At 51.3% G+C, this 12,534-nt stretch overlaps 1 protein-coding gene across 1 annotated transcript in view; it reads right to left on the bottom strand.

Annotated features, from left to right (window-relative positions):
• The window catches only part of CORO2B (coronin 2B), a 62,553-nt gene that overhangs the window by 14,392 nt on the left and 35,627 nt on the right, over positions 1 to 12,534 (bottom strand). The window contains exon 5 of the mRNA XM_064157870.1: positions 108 to 224. Coding sequence (XP_064013940.1) covers positions 108 to 224 — 117 coding nt within the window. The remainder of the gene's footprint in view (positions 1 to 107; positions 225 to 12,534) is intronic.

Genomic DNA, 12,534 nt, shown 5'->3' on the forward strand with positions numbered 1-12,534 from the left:
TCTGGGAAGAAGTTTTCCCTAATATCCAGCTTAATATTTCCTAATTTTCCCAACACCCAACCTAATCCTCCTGCCAGGAGGATCCGTCCCAAAGCACCGCGACTCACCGAGGTGTCCTCGGAGCATGATGCAATGATGTTCTCAATGAAGGGGTTCCACTTGATGTCCAGCACGTTGCCCTGGTGACCACAAACTTTGGGGTAGTTTGGCTCGATCCTGCCTGTCTGTAATGTGAAATAAAGGACAAAAAGAGAGGAAACACACCAAAATGAGTGATAAAGTTGAACGCTTTAAGGCCTTGTTACAGGAGTGAGCTCCAGAAGTCTCCTTGGAACAGGGGTTTTTGGCTGGAGAAGATGTTAAAAATGAGTCAGGAATTGGTTTTATCCCATCAGTTTTCCCAGGATCCATGTAGGAGGTGGGTTTCTATAAACACAGCCCCATGGGGTTGTCCACCCTCAGGGAGGGAACATCACCAGCTGGGGACTTCAGTAGGAATTCTTTCTATGACTATCCAAAACCAAGGGCAGAAGGGCCTGAAGGATCTGGGAAGGGTCAAAAATCACCCCTTGGGTCTCAAGGTAGGCCAACCACTGGGTCATACATGAAGAGTTTGGTACTTTCCTCCCAAATTTGGAAGCAATGCTGAGCAAGATCCATGTGCCTACACCACAGAAGAAAACCCCAGTGGCTTTGGGTCATCAACACTCTTGCTTAATGACATCAAAGATCTAAATTGTGACACCACTTGATGGAATCCTTCCACATGGATGAAGATCTTCATCTATATGTACAGTCATGTACCTTCATGTACATTCTTGCAAGAGCTTTAAGGACCATCTTGTCCTTCCATCCAAGCAGAGCAAGGACCTGCAGAGCTCCACAGAGGAAGATGCTGTGTGCCTGGGGATCTGTCTTAGTGGTGGACTTAGTAGAGTAGGGTTAATGGTGGACCTGGTAAGGTTAATGGTTGGGAAGGTCCCTCTAAAAGTGACTAAATGGGAAGCCATGGGCATGGATTCCTGATTTATTTTTGGTTTTGATGCCTTTATTGGGTTCCTTCTCCTCTTTCTGGTGTCCTGGGCACGGGCACAACCCAACAGTGTCTTGCACAAAGGCATCTTGGCAGCTGCTGTGTGCTGGCTGCTTTCACCTAATTTTAACCAAAACTCTTCATTTCTTGGGCACAAACTACCTTTAGCAACTAGGAAGCCCTGGCCCAGGCAGCCCAGGGCAGTGGTGGAGTCCCCATCCCTTGAAGGGTTTCCAAGCCATAGAGATGTGGTGCTGAGTGACACAGTTTAGTGGCTGCAGGGCAGTGGTGGAGTCACCATCCTTGGAGGGGTTTCAAGGCTGTGCAGATGCGGTGCTGAGGAACATGGTTAGTGTTGACCTGGCATTGCTGGGTTAACTGTTTGACTTGTTGAAGGTCTTTTCTGACCTAAATGATTCTGTGACAGTGCACAGCACCCAACACAACTTCCTCTTGAGGTTCCCATGTCAGATGGGTTCCAAGATGCACCTTGTGGGGTGCCTCCACAAGTGGCCACCCCACCGCCTGTCCCTCCCCTGGGTTCCAGGGCACTCCAGAAAGCTCCTGCACCTTGCAGGATGCCTCCATGGACAGCCACCCCACCACCTTTCCCTCCCCTGCTCTGCCTCCCTGCCTCAGCCTGGAGCTGGTGGCACGCTTTGGAGCGTGCAAACTAACTAGGTCAGCTCGACACAGCCACTGAATATTTCATAGCCCTTCCAGCGCTGACCTTCTAACGTATCCAGCTCCTGGCTCCATTTAACAGGAACAAAGGAACGTGCTGAGGAGAACACGTTGAGGTTCCACCACCCACAGCTCAAAGCAAGGGCCAGGAGCCCTCTGAGCAGCCAGATCAGGCCCAGGGGCTCGCCCCATGACATCACTGCTGGATTGATGTATAGGAATCCATTCGCTCCCAGCGAGACACTGCTGCTAATCATAGAACTGTTTGCGTTGGAAGAGACCTTTAAGAGCATCAAGTCCAACCCTTACCCCATCAATGCCAGGTCAACACTAAACCACATCCCTCAGCAACGCATCCACACAGCACTGGAACCCCTCCAGGGATGGGGACCCCATCACTATCCTGGTCACCACCAAACCATGTCCCTCAGCACCACATCTCTACAGCTTTGAAACCCCTGCAGGGATGAGGACTCCACTACTGCCCTGGACAGCTTGGGCCAGGCCTTGACAACCCTTTAGGAGATTGTTTTTTCCTAAGGACCAACCTAAACATAATTTCTTTTTAGTTCTGCTTCCCAGTACCAGCCAGTGACCCTCCTGTGAGTTAATGAGATGCAAAGCAGATCTTGCCTGGTCATTACATTAAGTGTGCCAGCAGACACTGCATCCTCCAACAGCTCAGATTATCGAGCTCCCTCTCCATTTGCATATTTGCATTAGCATGATGTCATTGCCATGCTGTCTAGAGCAGAAATCCACCCAGCAGCTGTTAAATCCCCAGCAGAAGGACCTCTTAGCGGCAGCAGTTAACATGCAGCCACTTCAGCTCTGAGCAACCAGCTGAGTGATTTCCTCTGCAAAGTAGATTTGATAGGTTTAGTCCAAATCCATTAGGCTTTAGAGAGGACAAAACTGAATTGGGTTAAAATCATGGAATTGTCTCAGTTGGAAAAGAGCTTTAAGATTGTTGAACCCAGAAGTGCTGGGTCACCACTAAACCATGTCCCTCAGCACCACACCTCTGTGGTTCTAAAAGCCCTCCAGGGATGGGGACTCCACCACTGCCCTGGGAAAACTGATCTAGGGCTTGATACTTTCTAAGGACAATTTCTGCACAAGAAATGAGGAGTTTGGGTTAAAAGCAGGTAGGAGCTACCATGGTGCCCTTGTACAACAGCAGTGGTGGGTTGTGCCCATGCCAAGGACACCTGAAAAGAGAGAAGGAGCCCCCCCAAAAGACAATAAAAAAGACAATAAACTTGGAAAATCAAGAATTCATCCCCATAGCTTCCCACTTAGTCACTCTTCGAGGCACCTTGCCAACAGCCATGCATTAAGTCATAGAGAATCCTAATCTCTGGGTCTCTGACCTCTGGCTAAGGGAGGCTTGGTGACCCAGATACCATCCCATCAGCAAGAGCAGGCTGTGACGTGGCTCCCCAAGCTCCACAGCCCCAAGGGTTTCCACAACATGGGCTGAAAGGAGCAAATCCTCCAGTAACCTCAGCCCCTCAAAGCTGGAGAGACTGGGAGAAAGTTAATTACCACAGAGCAGTTTCACTTGGAGAAGACCTCTGAGATCATCGAGCCCAACCCATCACCTAAGACCACCATAGCCACAAAACCACGTCCCAAAGTGCCATTTGTATTATGTCCAGGACAAAAAAAAAAGGACAATTAATTTTTAAAGCTGAGTGACTGAGATAGATGTCTCCTCCTGGGAATGGTTGGGCCAGCAGCAAGAGAAGAGAGACACCAGCAGCCTGCAGAGCCCAGGAGGGATATTCACATAGCTGCAAGAGCTTGCACTGCCCCAGAAAGAACAGCAGCAGCATCCCTGGCAGGAGCAAAGCCTTTTTATTCTTAGAAGCACCACTTTTAAGCACTCTAAGTCATCAAAGCGTTGCTCTGAGCTGGGATATCAGAGTTCACCTCAGTGAACCTCTTGGCCGTCGTCGGATTCAAGCGACGGGAAGCGTCGTCTCTCCAGAGCCTCTCAGCAGCACCAGCTTCAGTCTCCTGACAGCAGGGCTCCACAGCTGCTTTACAGCCAAGCAGTAGGAAGCTCAGAGAAAGCATTTCAATCTTTCAAATAAACCCTGCTTTTTACCAGGTTCCTTGGACATACAATCCCAGAACATTCCCAGATCCTCAGGTTTCATAGAATCATAGAATCGCAGAATCAGTCAGGGCTGGAAGGCACCACAAGGAGCAGCCAGTTCCAACCTCCCTGCCATGCCCAGGGACACCCTACCCTAGAGCAGGCTGCACACAGCCTCATCCAGCCTGGCCTTAAACACCTCCAGCCATGGGGCCTCAACCACCTCCCTGGGCAACCCATCCCAGGCTCTCACCACTCTCATGCTGAACAACTTCCTCCTCATGTCCAGCCTGAATCTCCTCACCTCCAGCTTTGTTCCACTCCCCCCCAGTCTTGTCACTCCCTGACAGCCTAAAAAGTCCTTCCCAGGACTTTTTGTAGCCCCCTTCAGATCCTGGAAGGCCACAAGAAGGCCACCTGAGAGCCTCCTCTTCTTCAGACTGCACAGCCCCAACTCTTTTAGTCTGTCCTCATAGCAGAGCTGCTGCAGCCCTCTGAGCATCCTCCTGGCCTTTCTTGGACATGCTCCAGCATCTCCACATCCCTCTTGTAATAGGGGCTCCAGAACTGGATGCAGGACTCCAGCTGGGGTCTCCCCAGAGCACAGCAGAGGGGGAGAATCACCTCCCTTGACCTGCTTTCCTAGGAAGGTCTAAGTGGTGTGCAAACCCTTATTCAGTGCTACCAGTCATGAAATCACAGAGTGGTTTGGGGTGGGAAAGAGCATTCAGAGATAATCCAGGTGAGGTTTAGGTTGGAGATTAGGAAAAACAATCTTTACAGGAAGTGTTCAGACTGCCTAGGGAGGTGGTGGAGTCACCATCCCTGGAGATGTTCAAGAAACATGTAGATGTGGCACCACAGGACATGGTTTAGAGGGCATGGTGGTGTTGGGTTGGTGGTTGGACTCAACCTTAAAAGCCTTTTTCAATGAAAACAATTCTATAATCTTCAACTGGAGCCCCCAAACAACCTGACCTGGAATGGTTCCAGCCTTGGAATGGTTCCAGGAGTGGGGCAATCACACCAAGAAAACTCTACAGCAACAAGGGCATCAATCTCAGCCCTGTCCCTGAGTGAGAAACCCCTCCTGAAGAAGGAGGACCCACCACCAGCCCCAGGAACCAGCCAGACCACCCATCCCCACCCAGCAGCATCCCCCAGATGCTCCCTGGTGCCTTATTAGCATTTAGAGGGGGATCAGAGAAGCGCTGCCAGAGCCAAAGAGGACTTAGAGGGTTTCCCAGGAAATCCTTGAGTACACACAAGTCTCCAGTGGCTAGGATTAAGAGTAAACACATTTACTGCTGTCTTCAAAGAAGGGCTCTCCTACTCAAGAGCCAAGGAGGAGGAAATTACACACAGCTCCCTGACCTGGGGCAGATCTCCAGTTGATTGCGGTACAAGGGAAGGTCGCTGCAGGTTAACTGGTCTTCATTAGGAACCAAGTCAAGCAGAACCAGAACAAGCAAGAGAGAAATTGGACAAATCCCTAACAGGGACCCAGAAAACCCTTTGGCATGATCTTTAAGGTCCCTTCCAACCCAAGCCATTCTCTGAGATGCTGCCTGCATATTTGCCCAAGGACCCTGCACATCTCCACAGGAACCAGCTCAAGCGAGGAGGAGGCAAAAGGAGGAGGGCTCCAGGCACAGGTAAGCATAACATCTGCACCAGGAGTTAGTGAAGGAAAGAGGAATGAGAGCTTGAACTGAAGGGGATGGGTAGTGGAGGTGTACACTGAGAGACAGCCTTTGTCACATCAGTCACTTGTGCAGCTACACAAATAATTCCCTAAGGAAATCCCAGAATCCCAGCATGGTGGGGCTTGGAAGGGACCTCTGGACATCATCCAGTCCAACATCCCTGCTAACACAGGGGCACCCACAGCAGCTTGCCCAGAGTCATAATGGTCAGGGCAGGTTGGAAGCTCTCCAGAAAAGACTCCACAACCTCTCTGAGCAGCCTGCTCCAGGGCTCCAACACCCTCACATCAAAAAATCTGCTCCTCATCTTCAGGTGGAACCTAATAGGATCCCCTTTGTGCCCATTGCCCCTTGTCCTGCCACTGGGCACCACCATCCTCTCGCCCTCCACCCTTCGTCTCTTGCTGAGCATTGAGCAGATGCCCTCTGGGGCTGCTCTTCTCCAGGCTCCACAGCCCCAGGGCTCTCAGCCTCTCCACCACGCTGGCCCCAGAGAGCCCTGCGGTCCTAAGCACCATGAAGTGATGCCTACAGGCTCCTCTGACAAGCAATTTGCCGAGATCAAACCCCCGAGAGCCTGACTGGGAGAAGCCTTTCTTCCGCTCCGCCGCAGCAGCAGCCAAGGCTCAGGCTGGTTAATTAAGGAGACAAAAGCCCGTCTAATGTCCCTGGCAAATTGGATTACGGGCACTAAAAATAAAGGCGTGTTTCTCGGTCGCACAACGCCCTTCTGCCGCAGCCGGGACGCGTTTTCTCTCCGCGCTAACCGGCAGAGGGGGCAAAGCGCAGCTGCGGCATCCCCGGGCGGCGCTGCCGGCAGCCGCTGCGGGAGCCTGCGCGCTTGGCGCTGGAGCAGGCTGTAAGGGCAGCCGCTCCGACTGCTCTCTGCAACCACGCCAAGCTCGGGGCCAAACCATGGCCCTCGGCACCGCATCTCTGCCCCTCTGAAGCGCCTCCGGGGATGGAGGGGTCAAACCCCTGCCCAGGGGCTGAGAAGCCTTGCAGTGAAGGAGGTGCTTCTAACAGCCAGCCTAAACCTGCCCTGCTGCAACACGAGACCGATTCTGCTTGTCCTATCACTTGTTCCTTGGGAGAAGAGATCAACCCCACCTGGCTCTAATCTCCTTTCAGGGAGCTGTAGAGAGGCAGAAGCTCTCCTCTCAGCCTCCTTTTCTCCAGGCTGAACACCCCCAGCTCTCTCAGCTGCTCCTCACCAGTATGTTCTCCAGACCCTCCACCAGCTTCATTGCCCTTCTCTGGACCTGCTCCAGCCCCTCAATGTCCTTCTTGGAGTGAGTGGCCCAACAGTGAACGCAGGATTTGAGGTGTGGCCTCACCAGTGTCCAGTTCAGGGGAACAACCCCTACCCTACTCCTGCTGACCACACCAGTCTCAAGTTGTGCCAGGGTAGGTCTAAGCTGGATGTTAGGAGGAAGTTGTTGGCAGAGAGAGTGATTGGCATTGGAATGGGCTGCCCAGGGAGGTGGTGGAGTTGCCATCCCTGGAGGTGTTCAAGCAAAGCCTGGATGAGGCACTTAGTGCCATGGTCTGGTTGATTGGATAGGGCTGGGTGCTAGGTTGGACTGGATGAGCTTGGAGGTCTCTTCCAACCTGCTTGATTCTATGATCCTATGATTCTATGATTTCTGCTCCAAGCCAGGATGCTGGTGGTCTTCTTGGCCACCTTGACACACATTGGCTCCTCTTCAGCTTCTGCTGACCACCAGCCCCACATCTTCCTCTACTGGGCAGTTTTCAGCCACTCTGCCCACAGCCCAGACCGTTCTTGGTGTTGATGTGACCACTCTGCCCCCAGCACTTGTATTCACTGAATTAATAGGGTAAAAATGTCTCCTCCTAAGCATCTGTTGCCCCAACTTTTCCAACCTCATCCCTTCCTCTGATCCACCATCACCTCTCAGGCCATTGTTAAAACCTTACACTGCCATTTCTTTTTTTATCCAGGTGTTTCAAGCCAGCCAGATCCCAGCTCTGGGCTTCCCACAGCTTCTCTCCTGTTATCTCCTTGATAAATGTAGGGACAGGAGGTCCTGCTTCAGTGTGGAACAGTCATGCTGAACCATCAGCTTTTTTTGTATGCTTCAGGTCTTTATTGTTTTCTGGCCAGCTCTAGGTTAAAGAAAACATCTCCTGCAGACTGAAATCAGAGAAAGGAAAGATCACACAAACCAAGGGAGTCTCCTGTGTCCTGAATTTCAAGGTAGCACAGCTCCAAGGATGTGAAAATTGGTTCAGAGCACAGAGAAAGAGAGAGAAAAATCTGTTGCTTTGTTTTGTTGGGGTTTGTTTTCCTGCAGAAAACCTCTCCATGCTTTGAATCACAGCAGCTTTGAGAAGGAAATCATCCCTGCCATGAGCTTTGCCCACTGCCCCCACAGAGGAGGGACAAGCACAAGAGGTCCCTTGGGCTACACCATGAGCACAAAGGTACAGCAGATGCCACCAGGACCTTGAGCCAAGACAAGCCATCCTAGAGCCAGGGGCATGCAGCCCACTCCTCCCGCCTGCCAGCTGCCATCCTGGCACTGGGACACCCCCACGGGTTACTGCCGCAGTCAGGGGATGGTGGCAGTGCTCCTTCTTGTACAGTGCTTGCTGCTCTGTCATTGCCCTTTGTGCTGGGTGACAAAGGGGCAGGTGACACCTGCACATGGTTCATTGTAGCACAACTCAGCCTTTGCCCAGCTGCTGACCCTGTCCCCATCTCCCCAGAGCTGCCAAGGGAGGTTGGGACCTCAAAGAGTCACAGACTGGTTTGGGTGGGAAGGGACTTTTCAAACTCATCTACTCCAACCCCACTGCAGCCAGCAGGGACATCTGCAGGTAGAGCAGGTTGCTCAGAGACACAAAGAACCTGACCTGCAATGGGTCTGGGTTGAGGCATCTATTATCTGACTGTGCAACCTAGGACAAGGTCTCACCACCCTCAGTGTCAAACATTTCTCCCTTCTCTCCAGTCTGAATCTCATTCTTTTAGTTCCAACCATCACCCTTTGTCCTGTCACAACAGGCCCTGAAAAAGTCCTCCTCTTCTTTCTTCTCAGCCTCTTTAATCACTGAAAGGCCACCAGGAGGTCTCCCTGGAGCCTTCTCTTCTCCAGGCTGAACAATTCCAACTCTCAGCCTGGCCTCACAGCAGAGGGTTTCCAGCCCTATCATCACTGCTGTGGCCTCCTCTGGTTCTGCTCCAATAGGTCCATGCCTCTGCTGTGCTGAGCAGTCCAGAGCTGGGCCCAGTTCTCTATGGGCATTAGCAATGGGTCTGATGCCTCCATGGGCTGCCTCTGCCCCAGGCAGGTTTGTTCAGACCCCCATGGAAGCAGAAAGGAATATCAGTGTCCCATGGGGACACAGAGTCACATGCAAGACCCCCAAGACTCCTTGCTGCTCCAGACAGCAACCATCACCCCATCCATCACCCCTAGCAAGGCAGACTTGCCCCTAGTGTGATGAGGACCTGCCCCATCTCAGCCCCACACCACAGCCACAGCAGCTGGATCAGCTCACACACAACCAATCACGACCACAATGAGAAAGAACTTTGGACTTCAGCTTCCTACATGTAAACAGAGACTCCCCTTTCCTGCCCAGAGCTTCCTCCAGGCAGATAACATTGTCCAGCTGTGGAAAACAGCCTCTCCTCATCTTCTGGAGGAACAAAAGCCCTCTGGTTGCGGTGCAAGCTGTGCCAGCCACTCTGCTTCAGCAAAGTCTGCCCTAAAGGGAGCCCTTCAGCACCTCAGCAAGGACCATCACTGGGGCAGGATGGAGCAACAGCATGCAGCCCTTTCTCACCTTTCCAACTTCCAGAGCCTTGCAGAAGTGGTGGCACATCCCCTCCCCCTTTGGTGCCCCCAGCACAAGAAGGATGTCAGATTATTGGAGTGGGTCCAGAGGAGGCTGCAAGGATGCTCAGAGGGCTGCAGCAACCTCTCCTGTGTGGACGGGCTGAGAGGGTTGGGGCTTCTCAGCCTGGAGAAGAAGAGGCTCAAGGGAGACCTTAGAGCAGCCTTCCAACACCTGAAAGGGGCTGCAGGAGACTTGCAAGGATTTGTGGTGACAGAGTGAGGGGTAATGGATTGAAGCCTGAGGAAGGGAGATTTAGACTGGAGATGAGGAAGAAGTTCTTTGCAGTGAGGGTGGTGAGACACTGGCACAGGTTGCCCAGGGAGGCTGTGGCTGCTCCCTTCCTGGAGGTGTTCGAGGCCAGGTTGGATGAGGCCTCGAGTGCCCTGTTCTAGTGAGAGGTGTCCCTGCCTATGGCAGGGAGTTGGAACTGGATGAACTTTGAGGTCTCTTCCAGCCTAACCCATTTCTGATTTGGAAGTTAAAAACCCCAAACTTTGACACTAAATAGCAGATTGCCCAGGAGACTGTGGATGCCCTCTCCCTGGAGGTGTTCAAGGCCAGGTTGGACGAGGCCTTTGAGCAGCTTACTCTAGTGGAAGGTGTCCCTGCCCATGGCAGTGGGGAGGATGGAACTAGATGAGCTTTAAGCTCCCTCCCAACCCCAACCATTCTATGACAACGATGACGACAATGATGATGATGTTGTAGCCAGGTGGGGTTGGACTCTTCTCCCAGGCAATCAGCAACAGAACAAGGGGACACAGTCTCAAGTTGTGCCAGGGAAAGTATAGGCTAGATGTTAGAAGTAAGTTCTTGGCAGAGAGAGTGATTGGCATTGGAATGGGCTGCCCAGGGAGGTGGTCAAGTCACCATCCCTGGATGTGTTCAGGAAAAGCCTGGATGAGGCACTTAGTGCCATGGTCTGGTTGATTGGATAGTGCTGGGTGCTAGGTTGGACTGGATGAGGTTAGAGGTCTCTTCCAACCTGCTTGATTCTATGATTCTATGATGATGATGATTCCATCATGAGGTGAAGGCAGGAGGAAGCAGCATTTCTGCTGTGCAGGCAGAGGAACATATGGCTGGACGGATGCAAACGTCATCAGTCAGAGTGTGAAGCAGGGGGGGCTGGGGTGAAAGCCTCTGAGTAGAACAGAGGGTAAAGAAAAAAAGGGGGGGGGGAAGAAAAAACAAAATGAAGGTTGGCAGCAAATCAGATGCTGAGCAGATCTGCAGTATCTAGGTTACCTTAATTATGTTCAGCTAAATATGGATGCCAATTAATTAGAGGGCTGCTGATCTCCAAGAGAAAATGAGTTTGCTCTTAATGAGCTAATCAACCCCTATTACAAAAATAATAAAATAATAATAATAATGAAATTATGAGGCTGCACAAAGGGGTGTGCAGCCACTTGACATGGGGAGCCAAGGTCTGCTCCAACAGGGATTTCCTGGGTGAATCTTGCCAGGATTTCCTGATGATCCCTTTGGAAAAGGTTGGAAACAGCATCCTGCTCCCTCTGCTCAGAGATTAAAAAATATCCCTGACAATAGTGGGTTAAAAGCTCAGGATTTAGGGTGAGGAGCAAGTGGAGTGTGGATGGGCATCCTCCCAGCTTGGGAGAGAGGCAGAGGTGGGGCTGGAGCCTTCTAAGTGTTCAGACAAAGCTCCTGGTTTTACGAATGTTAATAAGAGTCAAGCTGTGAGCTGCAATTACAGCACTGATTAGAATTTCCTCCATCTGTAGCTGATTCTAATCCAGAGATCCACAGGAGATGGGAAACATCTATGAGGAATACCACAGCTTGGAGAGAAGCCTTCCTCCACCCCAAATCTCATATTTTCCCCTCTTGGTTGGAAAAAACAATGGGTTTGACATGGTGACTTTGCTATCCAGGAGACTGAGAGGCAGCTGATTTCTCCCCTTACAAGAGTTGTGCCTTCATATGTGATGTGTCCTTACAAGTGTGGTGCCTTCTTATGTGATGCCTTCATATGTGGTGTGTCCTTACAAGTGTGGAGCCTTCATATGTGATGCCTTCATATGTGGTGTGTCCTTACAAGTGTTGTGCCTTCATATGTGGTGTGTCCTTGCAAGTGTGGTGCCTTCATGTGTGATGCCTTCATATGTGATGTGTCCTTACAAGTGTAGTGCCTTCTTATGTGATGCCTTCATATGTGATGTGTCCTTACAAGTGTGGAGCCTTCTTATGTGATGCCTTCATATGTGGTGTGTCCTTACGAGTGTTGTGCCTTCATATGTGGTGTGTCCTTACACGTGTGATGCCTTCATATGTGGTGTGTCTTTACAAGTGTTGTGCCTTCTTATGTGATGCCTTCATATGTGGTGTGTCCTTGCAAGTGTGGTGCCTTCATGTGTGATGCCTTCATATGTGATGTGTCCTTACAAGTCTTGTGCCTTCTTATGTGATGCCTTCATATGTGATGTGTCCTTACAAGTGTGGAGCCTTCTTATGTGATGCCTTCATATGTGGTGTGTCCTTACAAGTGTTGTGCCTTCATATGTGGTGTGTCCTTACACGTGTGATGCCTTCATATGTGGTGTGTCTTTACAAGTGTGGTGCCTTCTTATGTGATGCCTTCATATGTGGTGTGTCCTTACAAGTGTGGTGCCTTCATATGTGATGCTTTCATATGTGATGTGTCTTTACAAGTGTGGTGCCTTCATATGTGATGCCTTCATGTGTGGGGTGTCTTTACAAGTGTTTTGCCTTCTTATGTGGCATCTGAAAGTGTTGCCGAACCCTGGGACAGGCTGCTCAAGGCAGTGGTTGAATCGTCATAGAATCACCCAGGTTGGAAGGTGTCCTGGAGTCCTGGATAGCCCGGAATCCCTCTCCCTCCATGGTTTGAATGGGAGAGGGAAGGCAGAAAATCCTGCTCCCCTGCCCTGCAGGTGTGCAGGGGGGGAGCAAAGGCCCCTCTGACTCCATGGGTGCCCGTGCAGATGCCTGCACTGGGGTCGCGCTGGGACTGGATGCTTTCTTCACACCTAGGCAGTGGTAACTCGGCTCTTGGTCTAGGAAAGGTCCAAGTATTGGGGTACTTCATGCCTTGGGGTGCTCACCTTAGAGTTCTTCCCTGCCTGCACAGCTCCTGCAGAGAGTCCCCTGGC

This window comes from Pogoniulus pusillus, chromosome 17 (assembly GCF_015220805.1).
Source record: "Pogoniulus pusillus isolate bPogPus1 chromosome 17, bPogPus1.pri, whole genome shotgun sequence".
In the NCBI taxonomy this organism is placed as follows: Eukaryota; Metazoa; Chordata; class Aves; order Piciformes; family Lybiidae; genus Pogoniulus; species Pogoniulus pusillus.